At 62.4% G+C, this 26007-nt stretch overlaps 1 protein-coding gene across 1 annotated transcript; it reads right to left on the bottom strand.

Moving 5' to 3' along the window:
- Window positions 1-1476: 1476 nt before the first annotated feature.
- LINGO3 (leucine rich repeat and Ig domain containing 3) lies at window positions 1477-16566 on the bottom strand. The gene is made up of 2 exons (XM_078057851.1): window positions 16470-16566; window positions 1477-5756 (listed from the first exon to the last, which is right to left on the bottom strand). Exon 2 carries the CDS (start codon window positions 5708-5710, stop codon window positions 3932-3934), a length of 1779 nt encoding a protein of 592 aa, XP_077913977.1. The 5' UTR covers window positions 5711-5756; window positions 16470-16566; the 3' UTR covers window positions 1477-3931.
- Between the last annotated feature and the right edge of the window lie 9441 nt (window positions 16567-26007).

Genomic DNA, 26007 nt, shown 5'->3' with positions numbered 1-26007 from the left:
GATGGGGCTCAGAGACGCAAGGACTGTGGGTGCCACTGGAGGAAGCTGCACACCATTCCAGCTCCATCTGGGGGGGGAAGTCAAGGCAGGGATATTCAGCGCCCCCCTCCCGGGCCCAGGCGTGCTGTCCTGTGTTTCGGGGGGACCCCACAGACACCCTGAGAGCGGCCCCTCCTTGGTTTGGGTCCCTGTTCAGCTGGGCCTTGGAAGGAGGGCCCCTCAGCCTCACCCCAAGACCGAGACGGGACTCAGGAAATCCTGGGTTTCGCTCCCGGTTGGAACCAGGGAGCCGGGCAGCCCCTGCCGAGGGGCGGGTTTCTCCTCCCTTTGCTGTGGGAGGACCAGGGGAAGGGAGGCTCCCCGGGCCGGCACCCTCGCCCGAGGCCGGCATCCTCGCCTGGCAGCTTCTTTGAAATCAGGCACGGAGGGGTCACCCCACAGCCGGACGCGTCCCCGTCCCGCTGCTGTCTCCTGCAGGGCGGGAAAGGACACTTTTCAGACGGGGACCCCGAGGCCCGCAGAGAGGCGCTGAGCGGCACGGGAGATGCCACCCTTGGCCACCTCACCCGGGGGCCGGGGTCTGCTGACCGCTCTGACTCCACCTACCTCCTTCCAGGAAGGGCGGACAAAGTGCTTTGTTTAAAAGCTGAGAGAGAGAGTCCGTGCCCCTGAGTAAGGGAGGGCCAGAGGGAGACTCCGGGAGGGAGAGAATCCCAAGCTGACTCTGAGAATCCCAAGCCGACTCTGCGCCGAGCAGGGAGCCCGACGTGGGGCTCAATCCCACGACCCTGCGATCACAACCTGAGCCGCAACCAAGAGTTGGAGGCTCAGCCCACTGAGCCACCCAGGTGCCCCTAAAAGCTGCCTGCTCTTAGGGGGCCCCTGGCCAGCTCAGTCAGAAGAGCATGTGACTCTTGATCTTGGGGTTGTGAGTTCAAGCCCCACGTTGGGGGTAGAGATGATTCAAATAACAAATAAACAAACAAATAAATCTTTTTTTTTTAAGCGGCCTGCTTTTTTTCCGAGCCCCCAGAAGCAGAGAGACTGCTGGTACCCCCTCAGAAGAGAGGAGAACCCCCAGCCTGGAGGGAGGAAGCACAGCGGGGAGCACCCCTTCTTCCCCCAGCTGGGGACTCTGGGCAAATGCCCTCCACCCCCTGACTTCCCCTTGGCCCATCTGTAAAGTGAGATCCTAAAAGAACCCAGCTCTCAGGGCTCTTACCTGCCCCAAAGGAGTTAATACCGGCAGCTGGGGAACAGCACCGGGAACAGCATGGGTGCTCCCAAAGCAAGACCTGTAATGTCATCACCGCAAGTCCTTCTGTCTCCACAAGCGCCCCGTGACACAGGGCCAGCTTCGGGGCTGGAACCAGACGGCTCCCCCCGGGGACCGCAGCAGCCACTCCTTCCTGCCCCCACTCCTCCCATGAGAATTAAAAAAACAAAAAAACCAACAACCCTTAAGTCCGTTATTAAATCAGCTTCATTTTTATTGGATTCCAACCAAATACAGCAGGAGGGGGCTGGGGGGGCTGGAGGGGGTCTTGGTTCATGTTGGGATGGGGGGTGAGCAGAGGGGGCGGGAGATCCCAATACGCTGCCGTTCTGCGAGTCCTGACGCTGCTGAGAACACACCCCTCCCATCGTTGATGATGCTAAAGGCACTTGGATTCATTTTGAGGGGCCTTTGGGGTTGTTATGGCAACCAAGGTCAGGAGGATGTGAAGGGAGAAAACTAGTCGGTTCTGCCCAACTCGGGTGGAGTTTGGGGTCGCAGGACACCCCTTCGGCTGTCGCTACGCCTCACCACGAGTGGGGTTGAAGCAGGTGGGAGCAGGACCGGGGCCTCCCGACGTTTCCAGCCACACAGCCGAGGGAGAAGGGCTGGCATCCCCTTCAGAGTTCTGTCTGAATCCTGTGCTCAAAACCCCCAGGGTTGGCCCAGCCTTCTCTCCGGCTCATCTCAGAAAGGTCTTGAAGGATCCGGGATCCAGGTCAACCATCAAGCCCGTCCGTGGACCTGGCCTCATATATACGTGCAGCAGTGGATTTGACCTCAGACCTACGCTACAGATGAGGACCCCAGTGGTCCAGGTGGTTCTCAGTCACCAGCTACGACTGCACACCTGGGCGGGAACAGACCTGGTTTTCAGCCTTCCTACGAGGTCCTTAAGAATACTGTCGTAACTGCCTGGTGGGTGGCCAAGCTCCTCTCTGGTCTAGGGGTCCCACCACGTTTCCTGTGCCCCTTCCTCCAACGACGCCCTGTCATCTGGCTCAGGTGGAGGGTGGGGGCAATAAACCGCCTGGGAGAGGCAGGGTCATGGATGGACGCTGTGTGGTGTCTGAAGATTTCTGTAAAACGTCAGCTCCTGTTGCTTACCCCCAGTGATGGGGAACTCACTATCTGAAGAGTCACAGAGCAGTGACCTTGGGGAAGTTCTTCCTTTTTTAAAAAAATTTTTTTATTGTTATGTTAATCACCACAATCATTAGTTTTTGATGGGGAAGTTCTTCCTTAACCTGAGCTTCCGTCTGCCTGTGCTCCCTTACTCCCCAGCCCTAGCTCTGCCCCAAAGCGGCAGAGACCGAGGTGTGCCTACCACCTTCTCCCAAGAGCGCAGGTCCAGATCCCCCTGCAGCCTGCACCCTGTCCTGGCCTTGTTCTCCATTGTTGCCCCTGTAATGCACTGAACGGGGACCCCGAGAACCTGCCACACTCTCAGGCCTCATTCTCCACATGTGCAGCGGGTCCCAGGGGCGTGGGCAGAGGAAGCAAACGGTAGCTATTGGTGGTGGCAGAGGAAGCGGGGGAGATGGCTTCTCCTAGTGGGCAGCCCGCCCTGCTGGGCCAGTGAGTCCTGGTGTGGGGGAGAGTGTGGGGGCAGGGGCATGGGCTAGCATGCCGTGTGCTGGGCAGTTCCTGCTCTGCAAGACCTTAGTGCAGCCCCAGAGGTTCCCCCAGAGATGGCCAGCTGAGCAGGAGCTGGGTGGGAGCTGAGTGTGTCTCAGGCATGATCTGTGCACGTCCCCAGTGTGAGCTGTTTGTCCCAGGCGTGAGTTGGGCTCTCAGGAGAGCCCGGGGTCCCCACAGCGGGCTCTGCAGCCTGGGGCACACGTTTAGCGTCAGCTGGGTCTAAGCTGTGTGTGTCTCGAGTGTGAACTGCGTGTTTGGGTGTGAGCTGAGCACGTCCTGGCTGGGAGCTGTGTGTGTCCCAGGTGTGAGCCCAGTGTGTTCCCAGTGTAAGCTGGGGATGTCCCAAGTGTGAGCTGCGTGTCTCAAGTGTGGTATGTGTGTGTCCCAGGTGTGAGCTGGGTGTGTCCTGAGTGTGAGTAGGGTATGTCCCAGGTGTGCGTTGTGCTCTCACGAGAGCCCTGTGTGCCCGAGGTGGGCTCTGCAGCCTGGGGCACCTGTTTACGGTCAGCTGGGTAGAGGTGTGTGTGCGTTCTGTTTTGGAGCTGTGTGTCCAAGAGTGTGTCCTGGGTTGAACACCTGTGTGCTTGATGAGAGGTGTGGGGCGTCCAGGTGTGCCTCCCCTGGGGGCTGGGCAGCCCCTCCCCCCACGTCCTGGACGTAGGCGATCGTCCCTTAAGGTGTGAGAGGTGTTGGGGGACCCTGGGGCAGCTGCTGTGTGTGCCACCCCCCGTGCCCCGCCCTGGGGTGTGAACCACCCACAGTGAGGGCTCTGGGGTCTCCGAGCTCCCCCACCCCCAGCTCAGGGACCACAGCAGGGGCAGGAAGACAGGGTGAAACCTTTAGAAAATGCTTGAGAAACTATGCAAAAGATGAGTCCTGATGAAAAAACAGTCCTGTGGTCGTGTCTCTACAAAAAAAGGGGGCAGTTGTGCCGGGAGCCGGCCGCGGGGCCGCGTCCGGGAAATGCATAGGTGGCCATCGGGCGGGCGGGCGGCGGGCGGCGGGCCCGCGCCGTCAGATCATCTTCATGGTGAACTTGCGGGCGCCGCCCTGCCCCGCGGCCGCGGCCGGCCCGTCCACCTTGCGGAAGGAGTACTCCACCGAGAAATTGTTCTTGTGCTGCCCGCGGCCGCGGCTCCACACGAAGAGCAGCAGGAAGCAGAAGAGGACGACGCCCAGGAAGGTGATGCAGCCCATGGCCGTGGACACCAGCACGGTGGTGAGGTCCAGCGGGAAGCGCGCGGCCGCCTGCGTCTCGTTGCGGCCCTCGCTCGGGGTCCGGTTGGCGGCCGGCTCGGGCCGCACGGTCAGCGTGGCGAAGTACGTGTCGTTGCCGCCCGCGTTGCTGGCCACGCACGTGTAGGTGCCGCTGTCCTGCGGGCGCGCGCCCCGGATCTCCAGCGTGCCCCCGGGCAGCACGCGCGCGCGCCCCGCGCTGGCGGCGGTCAGGGCGCGGTGCCGGGGCGTCACCCAGGCCACGGTGGGCGCCGGCTCGCCCTCGGCGCGGCACTGGAAGCGCACGTCGTCGCCCGCCGCGGCCGTGACGCGCTGCAGCCGCCGCTCGCGGATCTTGGGCTTGCGGCACACGAAGTACTCGAAGAGCACCGAGTCGGGCAGGTTGCGCAGCGCGTCGCCGCGGACCTCGGCCGGGGTGGCGCAGGCCGGCAGCCGCCCGTCGAAGTTGAGGGTCTTCCGGCGCTGCACGATCCAGAGCAGGCGACAGTCGCAGGCCAGCGGGTTCCCGTCCACGCGCAGCGTCTCCAGCGTGTTGACCGAGTGGAAGGTGCTCTCCTCCAGCGTGGAGAGCAGGTTGTCGGAGAGGTTGAGCAGGCGGATCTGCCGCAGCCCCAGGAAGGCCTGCGGCTCCACCACGGCGAGCAGGGCGCCGGCCAGGTGCAGCTCGCGCAGGCGGACCAGGTCGCGGAAGGAGCCGCGCGGCACCGTGCTGATGGGGTTGTGGGACAGGTTGAGGCAGGTGAGGTGGGCCTGGTGGCGGAGCGCGGCTGCCGGCACGGCGGTGATGTTGGTGTGCGTGACGGACAGCGAGGTCAGGTTGAGACCCTGCAGGCTGCCGGCGGCCACCTCCTCCAGCAGCGGCCAGTCGTCGATCTCCAGGTGCAGCAGGCCCGGCAGCCTCCGGAAATTCTGGTCCTCCAGGGCGGCGATGGCCAGGTGCCGCAGCCGCAGGGCGCCCAGGCCCCGCAGGTGGCCCAGAGACTCCCCCGACAGCGCCGTGAGGTTGCAGCGCTCGAGGGTCAGCTCCTCGAGGGCCAGCAGCCCCGCGAAGGCCCGGCGCGAGATGAACACCAGGTGGTTGTCGCCCACCTCCAGCTGGCGGAGGCTGCGCAGGTCCTGGAAGGTGTAGTCCAGGAGGATGACCAGCTTGTTCTCGCTCAGGTCCAGCAGCGTGAGGTTGTCCAGGCGCGTGAAGACGCCGGGCGGGATGAGCTTGAGCAGGTTCCCGCGCAGGCGCAGGACGCGCAGGCGCGGCAGGTTGGCGAAGGCGCCCGGCTCCACGTGCGCGATCACGTTGTCGCTCAGGTCCAGCTCCTCCAGCTGCGGCAGCGCGGCCAGGTCGCCCGGGTTCAGGCAGCGGATGCGGTTGCGGCTGAGCTCCAGCAGGCGCGTCTCGGCCGGGATGCCGTCGGGCACGGCGGTGAGCCGGCGGCGGGGACAGGCCACGGCGCGCGTCTGCGCTGAGCACTCGCAGCGGGCCGGGCAGCCGGCGGCCGGGAGCGGGGCCGCGGGCAGGAGCAGGAGCTGCAGGCTCAGGACGCTCAGCCAGCGGGTCATGGTGCGGAGCCTGGGCCTAGGGCCGCGCCACCATCCCCGTGGGCACCTGCGGGCGGGGGAGGCGTTAGCACGCGGGGCGTCTGTCCCCGGCGGGCCCCGCGCCCCAGAGAACTGAACACGCGCCTGCACAAAACGTTCGCGGCAGCAGCGCCCCTAAGGGCCGGAAAGCGGCCACTGCTCACGCGGGCATCCGCCGCTGAGCGGACACACACAGCGTGTCCCCCACGCACGGGAGCGTCCCTCGGCCGCGGGCGGGAGCGAGGCGTCCACACGTGCGGCCCCGGGACGGACCCCGAGCCCACGACGCTCAGGGAGGGAGCCAGACACGGAAGGCCACGCGGGGTGTGAGGCCACGTGGGTGACACGTCCAGAGCAGGCGCATCCACGGACGGGAAGGGGGCTCGCGGGGGCCCGGGGCCTGGGGGGGGGATTGACTGCTGATGGGGACGGGGTTGCTTTTGAGGTGACCGAATGTTCTGGAACTAGATAGTGCTGATGGTTACTAAAAGCCGCCAAAATGTAAACTTTAAAAGGGCAAATTTTGTGTTATGTGAATTTTATGTCAATAAAAAAATTGCAAGAGAAAGCATTTATTGAACTGGAGAAGAACTTTACAAATATAGTGTACAACTTTGGGGTACAACGCCCCCCCAAAAACATTTAGAGAGGGCCTACTGTATACCAGGCTCTGAATACCCTGAAGAGCAAGGCAGATGTAGATCCTGCCCTCCTGGGGTTCGTTCATATCCTCCCGGTGGGGATACCAGTGTTCTAAATATTCTTGCTGGCCACCCCCAGAGGCCTTCCCGGGTCCCCCACCCATCTTGTCCTCCCTCTGTTCCCTGTTTATGTGTCTACACCGGTCCAACCACCACATGAAATTATGACATAGCTTAAAACCCTGTTCACTGTCTGTCTCCTCCCAGTGGATTGGAACCACTCCAAGGTCTTTTGTCTTCATCACTTCGACTTCCTCAGAGCCTAGAAGTGTGCGTGAAACCTGGCACCTGCTTGGGGAACATCAGAGCTCAATCCACACCGACAGCAAGTCCCCAGACGCACCCGAGAGGCTCTGGAAGGAAGGATGGGTGGTCAGGGTGGAAGGGGGCGCCGCTGCAGATTGGCAAAGGGGACGTTTGAGCTGAGACCCTGCAGTGGGCTGGCTTGCGTCCCCCAAAAAGCCATGTTCGAGTCTTAGCCCCTGGTACCTGTGAATGGGACCTCGTTTGGAAACAAGGTCCTGCAGATGTGACCAGTTAAGATGCGGTTCTATCGGAGTAGGGTGGCCCTACATCCAGGGACTGGTGTCCTTAATAATAAGAGGGACATGGACACGCACATCGATGCACAGAGGGCAAAGCCATGTGAAGACAGAGGCAGGGACTGACCTCATGTGTCTATAAGCCAGGAACGCCAAGGATTGTGCGGAGCCACCAAAAGCTGGAAGAGATAGAGAGGATCCTCCCTGGAGGTTTCGGAGGGGACGTGGCCCTGTAACACCCCGATTTCAGACTTCCGGCCTCCAGAACCGGGAGAGGATAGGTTTCTGTTGTTTTAAGCCACTCAGTTTGTGGTGTTTTGTCATGATGGCCACAGGCAGCTAATGTAGACCCAGAGGATGATCGGGAAAGTGCCTGCCGTGTCTGGGGAAGGGGGTTCCAGGCTGGGGCAACAGCCAGTGCAAAGGCCCTGAGGCAGGAGTGAGTGCAGGTGGTGGGGGTGGGAGGCCAGGTGGCATGTGGCATGGAGCCTACTGGCCCCGCCACCCCGTATTCCTCCCTCCACTCTGCTTGGCTGCAGCCCAGACTCTGGGGGTCGAGGTGGGGTGTGGGTGGGGAGGGTCCAACCAGATGGCAGCTGGATGGGGGCTGCCCGCTAGCTGGTCAGCTGTTCTCAGCCTCTTAGCAGCTGCAGCCCCCCAAGTATCCCCCCATGAACACACACAGAGCCCTGAGTACCCAGGGTAGCTCATGCTGGAGATGTATCCTGTGTAACTGGGGGGGTGGGGGGTGGAGTCTGCACTTTGCAGGTGCCATCCAGGTAAGACGAGGTCACCCTGGGGTCAGGTGGCCCTCATCCAATGACTGGTGTTCTGATACAAAGGGGAGACGTGGACGCAGACGCACAGAGCAGAGGCCACGAGACAGTGGGTCTGAGGGTGCAGCTGTGAGCCACGGGACACTGAGGATCGCCAGGAACCACCAGGAGCTGGAAGACGCAAGGAAGGATCCCCCCTAGAGACCTGAGAGGGAGCACGGCACTGTGGACACCTGAGTTTGCTAAAGTGTCATTGGAAACGGCAAAAAAAAAAAAAAAACCCCTAGAACTAAGCTATCTGTCCATCGGCAGAGGATTGGTTAAATTATGGTCCGTGTCTGCTGTGGAATCGAGATTCCCATGCATCAACAGAAGAAGACAGCTGAGATCTAGTTATATGGAGGAAAAACGGAACTAACCTAAGTGTTCATCAACAGGGGATCAAATAATCCGTGGTTATCGTGGAAATCTGGGAGATATGAACGTACCAGCCAAGGGAAGACAGCTGAGACGCAGTTAGACGGGGGTTAGAAACATCCGGGTAGCCCACTGCTACAGAGAGCACAATCCTATTTATGGCAAAATAAAATGAAACGAAACACAAACTGAATTCTAGATGCCCCCCCAAATGCCTGGGAATTCCCGTAGCACACGGAGCAGCCCCAGGAGTGGTGGGAAGGGAGTTGCTCACAGCACGTGGAAACCAAGGATCAGCGGGCCTCCAGCTGGGGAACAGGAGGGAGGCTGTGCGAGGGAGTGGGAGCCGGCTGGCTGTGCCAGCTGTCCTTAATTCGGACCTGGGCATCGCAGGGACACAGCCCTTCCCCAAGGCAAACTTCCTGCTGAGGCTGTTTTTCTAGGTCATTCTGTCCATGTTGTTGCCCTGCGTGGGGAGACTGGGTCCCAGGGGAGGACAAGAGAACCGGAACGGACGGTCCCCTGTTCAGCTGCCCATCTCACACGTTTGGCAATGTCCTACCTTAAACTTGCCCCTGACTCTGAGGTTACTCCCAGGTCCCTGGCCCAGCCTGTGCTGTTCCCCGTGGTCCAGGGGTGACTGTCCTCGCCCCATGAACTGGCGACAGGGCCTCTACAGCCTGATTCAGGGGGAGTTGGGGCCTCTCTGGCTTTGCCCCAAGGAGGGAATGGGTGGTACCATTCAGCCCCAAACACGGACTCCTTGCCTGGTCTGTTCTTTCTGCAGCAGAGAATTGCACCTCCCTCTAGAATATAATTAGGCCCCCAAGCCTCAGCACGATCTGCCCCATCCTCTCCTGCCCTCTCCTCCTCCCTCTCCCCTTCATCCACTCTGCTCCAGCCACCTGGAGCCTCCTGGCTGTTCCTCCCACACGCCAGGCCCGGTCCTGCCCCAGGGCCTTTGCACATGATGTTCCCTTTGCCTGGAACACCTTCCCTGCATGGCTCTCTCCTTGACTTTATTTGGGTTTCGTCCCCGGTGTCACATCCCTGTGACTCTCTACTACAGTCCCCATCCTAGTCTTCTCTCGCTCTCTCTTTTTTAAAGTAAGCTCTATACCCAACGTGGGGCTCGAACTCATGACCCCAAGATCAAGACTCACACGCTCCAGTTACTGAGCCAGCCGGGCGCCCCCATCCTAGTCTCTCTAAATGCTATCGAAACCCTTGCTTATCGCCGGTCTCCCCGGCGGTTGGGCCGTGAACGCCACCAGCACCATCACCCACATGGCAGGCCCTGGGGCCGGGGCTCCACCTGGACCCCCTGACCACCGCACGGGGGGCACCCTGCCATCGCCCTCCCTTCCCAGATGGGGACACCGAGTCGCACAGCACCTTGGCGGTGGGGGGGGCCCTCTCGGGGGGGGGGCTGGCAGCACACCCGGCCATAATCCGAAACACTGCTCTGCTTCTGCTGGACTTTTTAAAAGAAATTATTTAATTGAGTATAGTTGACAAGTGATGGTCCGTTCGTTTCAGGGGTATTTTGGAACGGTTCTTATTGAGTATAACACTGGACCTACTTCCATCACCTCAGAGATACGGTAATGCGGCTTCCCCTCATTCTCCGCTTCGGTCCACTAGTCAATCAACAAACACCTGCCACGTGCAGCATGTTCTCCGGGTTCTGGGGACACTGGGCACGTGAGACAGAGAGCTCTCCTTCCTGGAGCCGACGAATAAGAAAGAAGCTCGATGAATACTCCCGCCTCCAGTCGGACAAAACTCCAGGGAAGGGACGGTGTGTGTGTCGAGGGGATTGCAAGATCCAATTTACCAAGAGAGGGATGTTCCATCAGAGGCCCCACAGAGGGGCGAGGGGGCTGAGCAGGTGGCGCAGGAAGGGCGGGGGGGCACGGCGCCTGCAGACACCTCGGGGTGAGGCCCTGCGGTTCAGGCAAGACGCGAACATGGACTTTGTACATTTCTTAGGCTGTTTTTCCGTTGGAGAGAATTCTTACAAAATAGCTGCCACAGAACACGGATGAGGACAAAACCAGGAAGGAAGGACTCGGGCAACCAGAGGTGGGCCCGGCGGGGGCCCAGCTGCCCGCCGCAGAGGGGCTGGGGACGCTGAGTTGTTCAGCGCCTCGTGACCTCTGGGGAGCGCCGCATCCGCGTCCCTCGCCTGTCCCAGGGAACCCGAACCACGGTGACCACCCCCCCTCCGATGGGAGCGCAGCTGGCCTACGGCACCCCGCGGGGCCGCTCCAGCTGTCGCCCAGCGTGCCCACCGACCTTCCCTCAGGCACGGCCCTGTCATCTCCACGGGGGCCAGGGGTGCGGTGAGCAAGGGAGGGACCCTCGTGGGCCTGCGTCCTGACTCTGGGCCCCGCGGTGGGGTTCCCATAGGGGTGGAGGTCTGGATTCCCGTCCTGCTTCTGCAGGGTTCTTAGGGCCCTGCGCCCATTTCTCGGCAGGTGGGCCGGGCAGATGCGGGCAGAGGGCACAGTGCGGGCAAAGGCCCTGTGGTGGGGCCGTGAAAGGGAAAACAGGGCACTGTTCTTCCCCTTTCTCTACCCCTTCCCTTCTCCCTGGGGCCGTGGCCTTGGGGGAGGCGGCGCCCACCTCCAGACCCTCCCTCCCTGCGGGGGGCCCGGCACCCGCCTGGGGCCTCTCCTCCCCAGCCGTGTCCCTGACTAAATCAGTCTGCTGATGACTCTCGGTTTTCCGTCTTGGGCAGCACGTCTCCCCTGAGCTCCAGTCGGGGGGATCCGGCCGCATCCCTGACCTGTCGGGGCAGGGGGTGCTGCAGTGCCCTGGCAACGGGGAGCCGTCCCCGCTCCACCCCTCCTCCTGCACACGCAGGCATCATGGCAATTCCCCACCCCCAGCCAATCCATCGCAGGTGTTGTCAGCCCCACCTCCAAGCAGATCTCTGCATCTCCTGCCGCCGCCCGCCCCCCGCATGCCGGCTCACACCTGAGCACTCAGCAGACCTTCTTCCTTCTTGTGGCCTCAGTGTTCCCACCTGCAGAATGGCCCTGGGGGGTTGGGGGGTCAGATGAGACCCACACCACGGCCACGGAGGTGGGGTCGTTCTCTGGGGGGCTGTCCCATCCACTGCGCGGGGTTGAGCCGCATCCCTGGCCCCCACCCACTCGATGCCAGGAGCACGGCCAGTCGCGACCACCACAAGTGTCCCCAGATGGGAGGCGGGGTCGCCCGGGTGAGAGCCCCGTCTATGACACACAGCAGGCAGTTGACGCCCCCCGAGGAAATCGGCTGATGACCAGCCTGTGCTACACACGGGGAAGCAGAGGCCCAGAGAGGGGAAGTGACCTGCCCAGGGCCACACAGCCGGTGACGGCAGATGCGAGGCTCAAGCCCAGGATGCCACACCCTGTTCTCCACGGCTCTTCCAGGGTCAGGAGACCCCCATCCTCCCCAGAACCATGACGTCTGCCCGCTCCGCGGGCCCAGGAGCCCGCCATGTGCCAGATGGACAAGACGGCACCGGGGGCTGGGAGCCACAACCTCTTCCTCCCACCGAAGGGCAAATCCCATGGGGGCAGACTGGCCCGGCCCCAGCGTCCGGGTGGGCGGATGACCTGTTTCGAGGACAGAGCCTCACTGCTATGACAAGGCTGTCGTCAGTCACCGCAGTCCCGGGCTGGGGCGTGGAGACGCTTCGCTACCCACTCACACTCCGGGCGTCCCTTTCTCCTCCCGAGACCTACCGCATGCCAGGTCCTGACTGGTGCCCGGCCCCCACGGGCGCATTTTTCCCATTTCAAGTTTTTAGTTCAGTGTCTTTTAGTGCATTCACAGTGTTGTGCAACCATCGCCTCTATCCGATTCCAGAACATTCCGTCAGCCCAAAGGAAACCCTGTCCCCATCAGTGATCACCCCCTGGCCCCCACGAGCCTCCGGCCCCCACGAGCCCCCTTCCCGTCCGTGGATGAGCCTGTTCTGGACGTGTCACCCACGTGGACTCACACCCCGCGTGGCCTTCTGTGTCTGGTTCCCTCCCTGAGCGTCGTGTTGGGTGAGCAAGCAGACAAGAATCATGAAAGTGAACACACGACATAGAGGGTTTGGGAAAAGTGGGGGTCTGTTACAGTCTGATGCTTTGTCCAGCATGGCCTGGGGAGGCCTCTCTGAGCCAAGACCCGAACGGGAGGGGGGGTCAGCCAGGCGACGGTCCGGGAAACGGTGTTCTGGGTGGAGGGACCTGCAGGAGCCGAGTGGCTGGCATGGGGACAAGCCTGGAGCTGGAGGTGCAGACCGGAGGGGCTGGTGGCCCCGCGTGTGACCGCGTCTGGGGGCTGGGAGCTGGAGTTGGCCAGGGCAGGAGCACACAGGGCTTGGACCCCACCGAGGGGCCGGGAGCCGAGGCTGAGAGCGGTGGGCGGTCAGGAGGGCCTCTGAGCAAGACTGCAAGGCCTGTGTGTTAGTCTGAAGGTGCATGTGTTCTGTGTGGTCGGACCCCGTCGCCCCCCAGCCCCTGAGTCTGGACTGTCCTGCTGGCCCAACGATGTCGGGAGAGCGGGCACTGCATTCTTCCTCTCACCACCCACAGCGTGCATGGAGCTGGGTGCTCTGGAGCCCAGTACTGCCCCGTGAATATAGCAAAGGACCTGGAGCAGGACAATGGCCAGGTCCCATCAGCACCTGCCCCGACTGCCTTGGGCGGAGACTCCATGCCCCGAGCCTCGGTGTTCCCTTCTGCAAAAGGGGCTCCCCCGCGTCCCTCTTGCAACCTGCAACCACCTCCCCAGGCTGATGGGAGGGGGAGGGGCAGACAGGGAGTCAGCCGAGAACGTGCTTTGTAGAGAAGGCTCCTTCCTGAAGAGTCTGCCCTGGGTGCTGGCTGGGGTCAGGAGCCTTGGGTCCTCCGCCCTGTTCTGCGCTTGGCCAGGGCTTCACCTCATTCATTCATTCATTCATTCAACGAGCACTTCATGGGCACCTGCTGAGTACGAGGTGCTGTTCTAGTTCTTGAGGGCAACAGCTTTGAACAAAACAGACAAAATCCCTGCCTTTCTGTCTACGGGTGATAAACAGAAGAAAGAGGTAAAAGAGAGGCCACATGCAGACAGTGCTACGGAAGATCAACAGAGAGGCTGGGGTGTGCGGACTCCGGGATGGCGGGTGCCCCGAAGATGCCTGGACCTGAGCCTGTCATCTATGTGGCCATGAGGATGCAGCATGCCACTGAAATTAAGCTCAAGACGGGGAGACTGTCCTGGATGCCCCGGGGGGCCCGGCGTCCTCACGAGGGGGAGGCAAAGGGTGGAAGTCCCAGAGATGGGCAGACCCCATGCTGCTGGCGGTGAGGATGAGGGGGGCCACGGGCCGGGTCTCCCTGAGGCCCCCGGGGGGACCAGCCCTGCCTGCACCTGGGTTTTAGGGACTTTCTAGCCCAAACTGTCAGAGAACCAATGAGTGGTTTTAAACCCTCATATGGTGGCGGTTTGTGAGAGCACCCCCGGGAGACTCACGCAGTCTCGAAGAGGTGGGCTGAGGCCCCTGCGGAGCTGTGTGCCTATTCCAGGGGCCAGGAAGAGCGAGGGGCCGAGCTCCCCATGGAGTCAGCCGCCAGCACCAGCGTAAGTGTGGGGACCCACCTGGGGAGGGGCCCCGAAATCTGTCCATCATGGCAGAGACCTGGGGAATGGACACCCCTCCTCCCTCCACCCCAAACTGTCCAGGGCTAATTTGCCATAAAGCTCTCAACCCAAGGCGGAGGCAGAGTGTGGCTGGGGTACCCGGGCCCCTCCCCTTGAGCAGAGGCAGCCTGGCCAGGCCCCCAGGGCCTTCCACCCACCTGCTCTATTCTGAGCGAGCTTTCTCCCAGGCCAGGCCGCAGGAGACACATGCTCCTGCCCCTCCCAGGCCAGGGGATGCTGGAGGCTCCCTTGGGCAAGACCCAGCCAGGCCCCCGTGGAGGCAGCAGCTGAACCGATGGGGGGCGCAGGGGAGGTGAGAGATGGTGGAAGCTCGGCACTGGACCCCCTTGCTCCCCACCACAACAGGGGCAGGAGGGAGCTGGGAGCTTGGTATGGCAGAGCCTAGAAACATCCCCCATTTAAGCTTCTAGACGGACTTGGAAGGGGGGCCCAGCTGCAGCAGCACCCGGCCCTCCGAGGCCTGCTTTTGGGGACACACTGCCGACCCGCCCCCCCCCCCCCGCCCCCCCGCATTTGGTGCATCCTTTGTCCTAGATCCAGGCCCTCCTGGAGCTTTCATCCATGACAATTCATTAAGCCCTAATTAGCCTCCGTCTGCTGTTAGTCCCTTAACCCTTCGGGGGGCTGGGGGCCTCCTGACCCACTTTCCTTGCCGGCCTACACACGGGCGCTGCCAGTTGCCCTCTACAGAGAGGCTTCTAGATCTAGAACCACTCTTTGAATGCCCACCATATACTGTGGCTGCTCACCCGCTAGCCCAACCCTGCGGGTGGGAATAACGAAGCCCATTTGGAGAAAAAGAGACTGAGGGTCAGAGTGGTCCAGCTCACCTAGCATCAGTAAGCTTAAGAGTTAACATATGAACGTGGGTCTGATGCCAACTCCTTTCCATTAAATTCCAGAGCGCTACTGGAGGGCAGAGGGTGCCCTTCTAAGGCCCAGGATTGACATGTGGTGGTGGGTGGCTCACTGGGTCCCACCTGGGACAAGCTTTGCTTGGAGAGTCCCCTGAGAGGCTGTCTACCTGGTGACTAGGTGGTGACTCAGGGGTGCCCAGGAATGACAGCACGGGGGAAGAGCAATCAAGCTGCTGCCTCACATCGGCTTTCTGGGCCCACTCAGCGAGGCACCTTCGGATCCTGGGCTTCATCTGGGGGCGGCTAGGAGCAGCCACCCCCATTCTACAGGAGAGCACACCGAGGCTGAGCAGGCACAGGGCAGGGCTGCGCGAGGGCAGTGGGGGCACCGAGCACCACGCCAGGGCCCAGTGCGCAGCCGTGTGCGCTCACATCGGCCTCAGCCCCAGAGGCCGGCGAGGGGCTCCCCTATGCCGAGTCACCAGCTGGGATGCGGAATGGAAGGAAAGCCAGGATGACAGCGCTGGATTTAGCCCTTCCGAACCCCTGTCCCGCGGCTGGGCAGTTCCTTGCTGTCACCCCATGTCGTCCAGGTGGAGTGCAGGAGCGGCGTCTGTGGGGGAAGCCCATGGGGTCGGCCCGTGGTCTCTTCCAGTCCAGATCCTGACTCAGCTGAGACTCCTGACAGAGACAAACCCCTCCTTCCTTACCACCTCATCCACGCTGAGACGCTGTGTCCTCCACCTTCTGTCACTCACACGCCACACCCTTCCCAGCCTCCACACTTCCTCCAGGGAGCCCTCCTGGATTGCTCCAGGTCCCACAGACCTGCTGGCCCAGAGGTCCCCCCATCAAGTCCCAAATGCTCCCTCTGCCTGCTGCCATGTCACACCAGACACCCCCTCCCACCCCCCGCCAGCAGCAAGAGGTTCTCAACCATCTCTGTACACACACAGAATCACCAGGGTCTGCTTGTTAATAATGCAATAATGGGGCCCAAACCTCAGAGCTGGGGGGCTGGGGTACCTGTCTTTAGTGCCCAGAGCACACGTTAAACCAGTTAGTTATTAAGGTGCTCTCCAAAGTAAGGACCAGGTCTTTTCTTGGGCCCAGACCAAGGCACAAGGTGCTGTCCCCCCCCAACTTGTTGAATGGGGCTCAGTGGCCTCACTGGCCAGCCCCAGAGGCCCGGGGGGCACCCAGGCCCAGCCTCAGGGGATGGAGAAGCTTCCCACCGCATCTTTGGTGATGCTCGGACACAGGCCCACAGCGCAGAGGGCTCAGCCCTATGCCCTCAAATACCTCCCCACCAGGCTGAGCTGTCCCCAGCCCCAGGGATGGAGCCCGTCCTGAGGTGGACCCCAAACTCCCCCTTCTCCTGCTGGGCATGTCGGCACCTCCCGGCTGGACCAGACCCCGCTGCGGGGATGAAGCCTTTTTCCTCATCGTCCCCCCCGCAAGCCAGTGCTCCCTTCTTCCCCCATGGAAGGGGGCGCATCCTTCCAGGCGTCCCCACTGCCCCACAGAGACGCCCACCCGGCTCCCCGCTCCTCAGTGCCCCAGTGGAGGGGAGGGGGCACCCCAGCGTGGGGAGTGGCCCCCAAAGTTTCCAGGGGGAGCGCCGGGGGCCTGGCGGGGAGCCACGCGCCCAGGAGGGGAGCGCGGGGCAAGCGCCCCCGGGGCGAGGATGGGGGCGCGGGTGGGGGCTGCGGGGCGCGGGTGGAGCGGGGTCGCCGGCCCGCGCGGCCACTCACCTGGGCGGCTCCGCCGCGGACACGGCGCGGGCTGCGGCGCGGGGGCCGCCCGGAGCCGACACGAGCCGCCGCCGCCTCCCGGGCCGCCGTGCGCGCCCCCGCCGCGCGTGCCCGGCCGCCCTCCCCGGCTCTCGGGGCGGGGGCGCGCAGGGCTGCGCTGGGCCGTGCGCGCCGCCTGCTCGCGGGGTGCGCGGCGCCCGGGCCGCAGGTGTGTGGGGCGCGCGGGGCCACGTGCGCGCAGGTGCCGGGACGCGCACCAGGGCGGCGGGCAGGGACGGGAGCAGGTCGGGAGCGCGGGCCGTCTGTGCGCACCCCGCCCGCGTCGGCGCGGGTCTGAGGACCCCCGGGGCCAGGGCCTTGGTGGGGCTGCCGAGGCTGCGGTGCGGGAAAGGCCGGGCGCCCTGGCTGGGCCGCTCCGGGTCCGGCCCCCTCCTCGCTGCCTTCTCCTCAGGCCAGGCCTCCAGCACCTGGCTCTTGGACGCCTGCCCCAGCCCCTTCCACTCCGGCCAGCTCCCCACTTGGGCCCCAGAGGAAACTGAACCTCTGTGCTCCGGAACCGACCATAGCTCCTCATTGCCCTCGGGATCTTGTCTAAAGTCAGCGCGTGTTTCTGGCTCTGCCGCATCCCCCTTCCTCCCACCCTCCCCCTCACTTCCACAGGGAGGGCCCCTGCTCTTCCTCAAGCACACGTGCTGCCGGCTGCCGTCGGCCTCAGCGCCTCTGCATTTGCTATTCCCTCTGCCTGGGATGCCTTTCCCTTCATCCTTCTTTGGCCAGTTTGTAATCACTTGTGTTTGCTTGAGTAACGGCTTTTCCACCTTTGCGCCCTCAGCTGGTGGCAGCATGCCCCGTGCTCAGTGAATGTTTGGGGGAAGAATGAGCCTTTTACTTTTACATACTGTGACTGGTTTGGGGACTTGTGGGTGTCCCTCTGCTTGGGAAGCTCAAGTTCGAAGGGGGCCCTCCTCATCTGAGAATCACAGAATGTCCCCGTGCAGGGTCCCTACTTCCAAGCCCCAGGCTGGGATACGGTGGTTCCTGCATGGAAGCTAGACAGGGCAGAAATGGGACTAGGAGTGGGGTGTTCTAACCTCCAGGACAGGGCCTGCCCCGCACTGGCCAGGGGTGAGTACGGCCCCATTAAGGGGGCGCACACCGTGGAGTCTAGCAGGGCAGGTGGACGTTACTACAATTGGGGGCCACGGGGGCAGAGGACGAGGGTGGGGGTGCCCTCTCCCCCATCGTGCTAACAACACCAGTGCTCAGCTCATTTTAAACCTGGGCCCTTGGCTGCTTGCTGCACTCACGGCCCCATTCCCATTTCACAGATGAGCAAACTGAGGCTGGGAGATGACATTGTCCCCAGGGAGGGCATGCGGAGGGCCCAGCTGCCTCGGCCCTGCTGTGTAACCCTGTACTCTCCCTCTGCCCATCTTCCCTGCCCGCTGCATCTTCCTGGCTGCTTCGATGGCAGCTTGGCGTCCACTCAGCCACCTGTGACAGGAGCAGGCTCTGTCCCCAGACTGTCGTGTTGGCTGGAGGCCCAGAAGCTGCATCTCGGGAGGCCGCAGGCCAGGCCCCCCACAGGCCGGGGCTGGGGGCGGCTCCCTTCCTGGCCGCAGGGAGGTCCACAAGGAGGATGTGGGCAGCCCTCCCTCATGGCTCCCCTCCCCCGTGACCAGCCTAGAACACTGCACAGAGAAGTTGTCACAACGGACCTGCTGTGTGACCTCGGGGTGCTCACTTCCCTTCTCTGAGCTTCTGTGTCTCCCTTTTGAAACCAGCCTCTCCTGAAACCTGCTCCTCAGGGCCCTCGGAGGAAAGCATTACTGAGCACCTTTTATGTACCAGGCCACGCGCTGGAGGGAGGAGACTCTCAGGGAAATGAGGGGGTTCACCACGGCTGGTGGGGGAAACAGATTCATGAAATAATCATGAAGCGGGGTGGAGAACTCAGCAGAGACACCCAGTGCCCACCTGGGCGGGGGCAGGGACGCTTCCCCGAGGGGGGGCGCTGGAGGCGAGTCCCGCAGGCGAAGAGGCAGCCTGGAGCCATGGCCAGGGTTCGAATCCAGGTGCTGCACCGCTTCCTGGCTGTGGGGCTGCGGGACACTCCCTGCAGCCTCGGTTTACGCACCTGCAACGTGGGGGTCAGATCTCTGCCCATCTTCTAGGCCCGCACAGACTCCCAATGATGGAGGGGACACCAGGGGACTGGCCGCTCTGCCCAGCTTGTGGTCGTGGCTCCGAAGGCCGGCTGAAGGGCAGGGGGAGGCCTCGCACCCATCAGCTCGGGACCTGTGCGGGGCTGCTCCCTCTGCCCGCAACGCCCTTCCCCAGCCTTCCCGCTGCTTGCCTCCCTCCTGACTCCCGCCTCCACCCCTTCCCTCCTCCTGGTTGTCTCCCCAGTTAAGAGACTCTGTAATTTACTGATTTATCCTCTTTATCATGTGCTCTTCCTTCTTTATTGCTCTGGCTCGGGGACACACACAGTAGGCGTCCAGTAGATCCTGGGTGAATGACTGAGTGACCCAGTGATGCTGAGGGTGGTGGTGTTTACTCCCAGAGGTGGGGTTTCTGAGTGGGGGAAGCGGTACCCCGATGTTCCTCTCGGCATCTGCCCCTCCCCAAAACCACTGCTTGTCTTCTTTCTGTCCTTGGCCAGCATCTTCCACTCCCTGTCCCACGGGAACACCTGCGGAGAGCAGGGCCTCGCCTGTCCCACGTGCCGCCGTGTCCCCGGGGCACAGAGTGGGTGCTCAGCAAACGGCTGGAGTGTGCACCTTGGCTGGCGCTGCTCCCTTGCGTCCAGCAGGGTGAGGGAGGTGGGCCCAGCATCCCCAGCAGGATGCTGCGGGGGGGGGGGGTGTGAGGGGATCGTGGAAAGGGGGTGCAGCTGGGTTGGGTCGAGCCTCCCTGGGTGGTGGGGCGGTAGGACCTGGTTGCCAAGGTTACGACCACCTGTGCTGGGGCTGTTGCCATGGAGATGGACCACCCAGGAGGAGAGCACAGCTCCAGATGGGGAAGCCACGGGAGGGGGTGGGGCGCAGGGAGGTGGCCACCTGCCCAGGGGGCTCCGGAGCCCTGGTGCGCCCCTCTGGGTGGGGGTATGCCTGGGTCACAGCTCTGCCATCTTGTGCCCTTGCGCCTGGGAAAGCCAGCAGGAGCCCTTAGGTGGCAGTAATCATTTCTAAAATTAAAAGCCCTTCTCCTCTTGCCCTCTCTCTCCAGCGTGCCATGCAGTCGTGGCCAGTGGAGGGGGGCTGTGGGGGCAGGTGGCCTGGTAGCCGCAGGTGTGGCCCCAAACGGCTTCCCCTCTAGAGTCATCGGTTCCTGGGGGGCAAATGTGCAGTGATTGAGGCCTTGGGCTCCAGATCCCTATCCCTGGGGTCCCTGCTGTGTGACTTTAAGCTAGTGACCTAACCTCTCTGGGCCCCAGGAGCCTTGTCTGCCCGTGGGGATAATAACAGCGAGTCCCTCTAGATTGTCCGACGACGGAATGGGCAGGTCATATCTGCACGACAGCCTGATCCACACTAAACAACAGTGAACGGTCATCGACCCCGATTTACTGAGTCCACATTTCCTCACCCTGTGCGCGGTGCACTTGGGATACCGAGTCCTCCACACATAGCTCCGTCGTCCGACTGGGGAGACAGAGGGGCCGAAAACCCAGGCTGCAAGGCAGGTGTCACGGGAGGGGCGTCCAGAGTTTAGCCAAGCTGCTCCGTGAGGCATTGCTGCCTCCGTGTCCACCTCGTTTGGCCACGTGGCCTGTGGGGGCCTGGAACCGGCTCTGGCCCCTCAGAGGAGCACGCCCTGGACAATAGCGTCTGGGGCGCGGCAAGCGTAAGCGGGTGCTGTGACGCCCATGACAGCCCTGGGATCAGCCCTCTCCCCGCCTGGGGGGCCTCCCCTTAGCTATGCCCCCCAAGGAGCTGACCAACCCTCCACCAAACACTCCACCCAGGGACCCTACTAAGGCCGGTGCCCGGTCCTGCTGCTCTCTCTGCCCGCACCCTGCCCGGCTCACCCCGGGGCCCTCCAGGCATGCCCCGTGCCTCCCACAGGTCCTGTGAGTAACAAACTTCTCTGTCTCAATTCCTCTGGGGTCCTGGGGCTCTATTTAAGAATTGTTGATTTAACAAAGTCACAACAAGGGGACAGTTTGACTGCAACAAAAGGTGAGCATGAAGAGGCACTCAGGGGTGCCCGGCTGGCTCGGTCGGTCGGTAGAGCGTGCAACTCTTAATCTCGGGGTTGTGAGTTTGAGCCCCATGTTGGGCGTGGCAATTACTTAAATCAATAAAATCTTAAAAAAAAAAAAAAGAGGCATTCAGACTTTTTCTGAAGGGAAGTTGGGAGCCATAAAGGGTTCTAGGCAGGGAGCGTGAGGTTTGACTTTGTGTGGCCATGTGGGAGGAGTCTATGTACAAAAGCCAAGAGCTTTAAGAAATGTCCCCTGAACATGTGACACCCCCCACAGAGCAAGTTCTTTCAGAGTGGAATTCACCACCCCCCATTAAAAAACACACTCTGCTCTGATACACAGAGAAATTAATAGCCCCCTGCAGATCCCAAGAGAACTGCTTGTTTATGATAACTTTTTCTTATGGAAATTTAATTTTTTTTCTTGTTTAAGTAGGTTCTACACCCAGTGTGGGGCTCGAACTCACGACCCTGAGATCAAATGTCGCACGTTCCATGGACTGAGCTGGCCCAGAAATTTTTAAACACAAGCAGAAGCTGAGGGCATCATACAGCGAACTCCTATGGACCCATCACCCGTGGGCCCTCGGGCTTCATGAGGACCTCTCAGCTCTCCCAGACAGACGTCGCTGCAGATCCCTGACATGTGCAATTCTGTCCACGTCTAAAATATAAGGACTTAAAAAAACAACAAACCAAATCCAACAATTCCATTATCATCCTTTAGAAAATTAACAGTCATTCCTGAATAGTCTCCAATGTCCAGCCAGTGCCCAATTGCCCTGATTGTCTTGTAAAACACTTGCACTTTGTTCAAGTTGGGGTCCAAATTCAGTCCATTTGTTGCCGTCGGTCGATGCATCTCTTGTAAGAAACAGGGTCTCCCCGCGTCTGACCCTCTCTGTTTCTGTCTCCCCTCCAGCAACGTATTTGTTGAGGAGACCAGTCCCTTCAGATTCTGCTGACCATTTGTCCAGGTCTCGCTCTTACCCCGGAGTACTTGGCATCTTACCCGGATCACAGCGTTCACTGACACAGATGTGGTCCCCGCCTCGCAGAGCCTCCAGGCGACTGGGACCAACTGTGTAGGTGCCAACGGCGGCTGAGGATCAAGGGGGCTGTTTTGGAAGGACAGTCAGAGAGTCTCCCATGGAGCAACAGCCTGAAGGAAGTGGGGGATGAGGTTTGTGAGCATGTGGGAGGAAACATGCTCAGGAGCTCGAACGGCACGTGCAAAGGTCCTGAGGCAGGAGCGAGAACAATGCACTGGAGCAGGGAGGCCACGGTGGCTAAAGTGCAGTGGAGTGAACACGGCCGAGGGGAGATGGGGAGTGTTCCCTACTCCTCTGTTTTCTGGGCGCTGGGGTTGGTGTTATTGGTTCCTGAAATGCTTCAGGATAGATTCTGAACGGAGGTTTGTCAGCACTTGCTGATGGATGGGATGTTCAGGGAGGGGGGCATCAAGGGTGACCCCGAGGTGTGCGGCCTGAGCAAGTGGGGGGGATTGTGGGGATAGATCCTGGGGCCAGGACGGCTGGGCAGGTGGCAGGGGAGAAAGAAAGTGGAGCCCCAGCTTGGGGTGCGTGAATTTGGGAGGCCACGTGGACCCCGAGCAGGTGCGGCCCTGGTGTTGGGGGGAAGGCAGGGGACTCAGCTTCTCAGCAACAGGGTGGGGGCCTCCCAGCACGCCAGGAATGCTTTCTGCGTCCAGCTCTACCTGCCCAGGTGAGTCCTGGTCCCTGCCCGCCGGGGTGGGCAGCGGCCGGTGCGAGGCGGGCGGGCACCGGCGGGTGGCGGAAGGGGCCCCAGAGGGCTGAGCCGGTCTTGGCGGCGGGGGGCAGGCAGAGGCTCCGGCTCCATGGCATCCCTTTCCTGAGAGCCGGCGCCGACCCCCAGAGGCCTGCAGGCCCGCGGTCGGGAAAGTCGGAGGCCTGGTCCGGAAACACTCCGGAAGGAGCGCGGGAGCCGGCGGACAAGCCCAAGCAGGCAGACTGGGAAGGCCGGAGACCCTGACCACATGAGGAAGAAAAGATGCAGAAACCCCTGCCCCGGGAGGAGTTCCTCCTCCCCTTCGTTAATGATTAACGACCGGCCGCGAGCCCCGAGCCCGGCGCCGCTCTCCCCCGAGCCCACGGGCTGCGCGTGTCCACATCCTCTTGCCTTAATAAGCTTTCCTGCCCGCACGGCTCATCCTCCGTGCGGCGTCCCCCCTCGAATCCTTCCTCGCAACGAGACTCCAAGCCTCTGGTGACATCCTGGGTCGGGTCGGGCATGGTCGGTCGAGGGCTCAGGGCCGGGACCACCCAGCCCTGCCCCAGACAGCATGTGCCTGGTGCGCAGGCCGACGTCACCGCGTGTGGGGACACCCCGTCATCGGTGGGTCGCCCCCGGCGCCTCCCTTGTGCTGGAGAGCCGCTGGCTCAGCGCTCCTCCTCTGCTCGCTCGCTCTCTCCTCCACCCGGGGAACCGGCCAGTCCGGGAGCATTTACGAGAGACCCATTTCCAGCCCCGAGGAAGAGGGGGACGCTCGCTCCTTCCCGCCGGAAAGCACTCAGGGGACCGGGAGTTTTGAGCTGAGTCTGTGAGGGTCACCGCAGAGCTCCCTAGCGAGGGACCCCGCCCAACGAGATCTTCCCCTGTGGGTTTGCCTCCATCACCTCCTAACTGAATTCGGCCCAAACATTTCAGGGGTCCAGGGGTAAACGGGAGATGGGGGTTAATTCCATGTGGCCTGGCTGCACGATAGAAGCTTGTCAGACAAGAACCACTGACCAATCCTGGGGACCCCCCACCCCCGTCCCGGTGGCCACTGTCTGTCCCTGACTGGTGGGAGGCATCCTAGTGCGATCTTGGAGTCATGAGGACGTCCACCCCGGGAATCATCCGACATCGTTCTTGTGGGGTCTGCAGGAAGGCCGGCGCTCCCGGGCGCCAGGATGAGGTGCGTGCCCGGGGACGCAGGGCCGGCCAGGGTGGCACGCGGCATGCCAGTCCCCGCCGCGAAGGCTCGGTGGGGAACCTCCCGGCACAGAGTCGGCCCTCCCGAGGGTAAAAGGGACCCTTGCTGATCTGGAAGCCTCTCTGCTGTGCGGAGCTAGCCTTTCCCTGAAGACCGTGGGAGGCTCCACGTCCATCCCCGAAGACTCGCCCCTGGGTCGTACCCGGAAACACTGCGACCAGCTCCTATTGGGCAGCTTAAAATGGAAGCTGCGTATCCACTTTTGTAACCCTGCTTGGCCCAGTGTAAGCTGGAGGGCGGGGAGGTCCGGCCAGAAGAGCGTGGTCTTCCCTATAAGCCCACACTGCATACGGAGAGCCCTATGTCCTGGCCTTCACGGCCCCCTGGGGCGATCCCACAGATGCAAGTCTCCAGAGAGGGATTGCTGTCTCGCCCCCTCGGGAACAACCTAAGACCGAGGGGACGCCCCACGCGTCCAGCCCCAGCTGGAGCCACGAGTCCCCTGCCCCACCAACTCCCTGTCCCCGTCAGCGGAGCAGAGTCAGAAGGAGCCCCCTGCCTGCTTCCCGATGTGGCAACGTGGCAGCGTGGCGGGGGGCCTCCAGGAGGGACAGAGTACACCCCCTCTTCCGAGCCAGAACAATGCCCCGAGCGTCTGGGTTGTTTCTCTGAGGACCCGGACACATTCACGGAGGACTTCACGGGCCTGACCCAGACGTCCGATCTCACCCGCGGGGGCCCCAGGTCGTCGCTCTCACTCTCTGCTGGAACCCGGGGGGCTTCTGCATCTGGGCGGGAGCGCAGACCTGTGCAGGCGCCCTCCACGCCGTCCCACCCCACGTGCACCCGCTGGGGTCGGCGGCGGGACCTCAGACGGACCCCAGGGGGGGCTGTCAGCCTGGGCAGCAGAGCCTGGCCCTCGGGGAGGACACGAAGGGGTGAGTCATCAAGCCAGCGACACAGGTGGGAAACCCTGCCCTCCTCCCTGACTTCCCACTCTGGACCCCGAACTCCTGACCTGCTGCATCATCAGGGGGAGGCAGAGCCAGAATCGAAATAGCTCGCCCAACCTCTGTCTTGTTGGTGGAGAAATCACCTCGCGGCTCCCGAACTTTGGGTCGGTGCCGGAACGTCCAGGCCTGGTCTTGGGAAGAGATTTTCTGTTCACCCTGGGAGCCCCTCTTAGCCCCCCGGGGGCTCAGGGCCTCCTCCCAGCCAGCCGAGGAGCCGAGGAACTCCGGCTTGGGCTCTTTCCCCGCAGGGACAGGATGCGGTTAATCCCCACGTGGGCAACGAGGGGACCCCAGGACGGGCTAACTTTGTAACGCCGGCCGAAACTGCTTTAAAGGACAAGAGTAACTACCCTGGCAAATGCCAGCACCCCATTAAGCCTGAGCCCCGGCGAGGCCTCCACCCATAACAGACACGTTCCTAAAGCACAGCCTCCTGGTGCCGAGCCGATCTCCCTGCAGGACCCCATCCTGCCCGTTCTGGAAGCGGGCGGGGAGTACTGGGTGGCCCAGGACCCCCGGGCAGCCAGTGGGGCTACCATCCCCTCCACCCCATCGTGCCTCATCCCTGCGCTGTCAGTCCAGACGCCTGACCCAGTCCTCCATCTCCGACGCGTTCTTCTGCGCGGCCGCACACCCAGAATCTCCGTACGGCTGCCGGTGGCTCAGGCGCTCCGCGTGGCAGCGTGACTCAGCAGTGACCCCGCACGGTCCTGCCACAGGGCTCCAGTCCCCACTGCCTGGCGATGCTCTTGCCAGAGAACTCGGGGAGCCCCCCCGCCCCGGCAGCCTGTGGATGACCTGCTCCTCTGTCGCCCCTCCCAGGAAGAACCAGGGCAGTGAGCTGCCCCGACACAGGCCCAGATTCCCATACAAGGTCCCGCCTGGGCCACGTCCTGACCCCGGGAAGATGGGCACTTTCTGTGGAGCGCAAGGAAGCCACATCAGGCCCAGGCCCGCCGCGGACAGAACGCAGCTCAGGAGGTTTCTAGGGCGGGAGGCTTTTGCAGGGTCTGGATTCCGGGGTCCGGGTCACTAGCCAAAGCCCCATAGGAGGTTTTAAGAGGCCCAGACACCGACCTGCTTGAACAGAAGGGCAAACAATGGAGAGCCTGCCCGCCACAGCCCTGCGCTGGGAACGCCTGACCTTGAAAAGCCCTTCGCCTTATTCGGGGCCGAAGGGCAAGGGGTGGCTCAAGGGTACTTACTCGAGGACTGGGGTGGCGTGTGGCCGGCCGATGGAAGCGGGTTTATAGAAGGACCTCTGCTAGCGGCGGGCGCCCCGCACCAGGCCCTCCGCGCCCGAGGCTGGGCTCCATCCCCGGACCCGGGCCCTGGGACTAGGGAGGTGCCAGAGAGC

This window comes from Halichoerus grypus, chromosome 1 (assembly GCF_964656455.1).
Source record: "Halichoerus grypus chromosome 1, mHalGry1.hap1.1, whole genome shotgun sequence".
In the NCBI taxonomy this organism is placed as follows: domain Eukaryota; kingdom Metazoa; phylum Chordata; class Mammalia; order Carnivora; family Phocidae; genus Halichoerus; species Halichoerus grypus.
The sequence above is the reverse complement of the archived record's forward strand: the minus strand, read 5'-3'. Positions and strand labels throughout refer to the sequence as shown.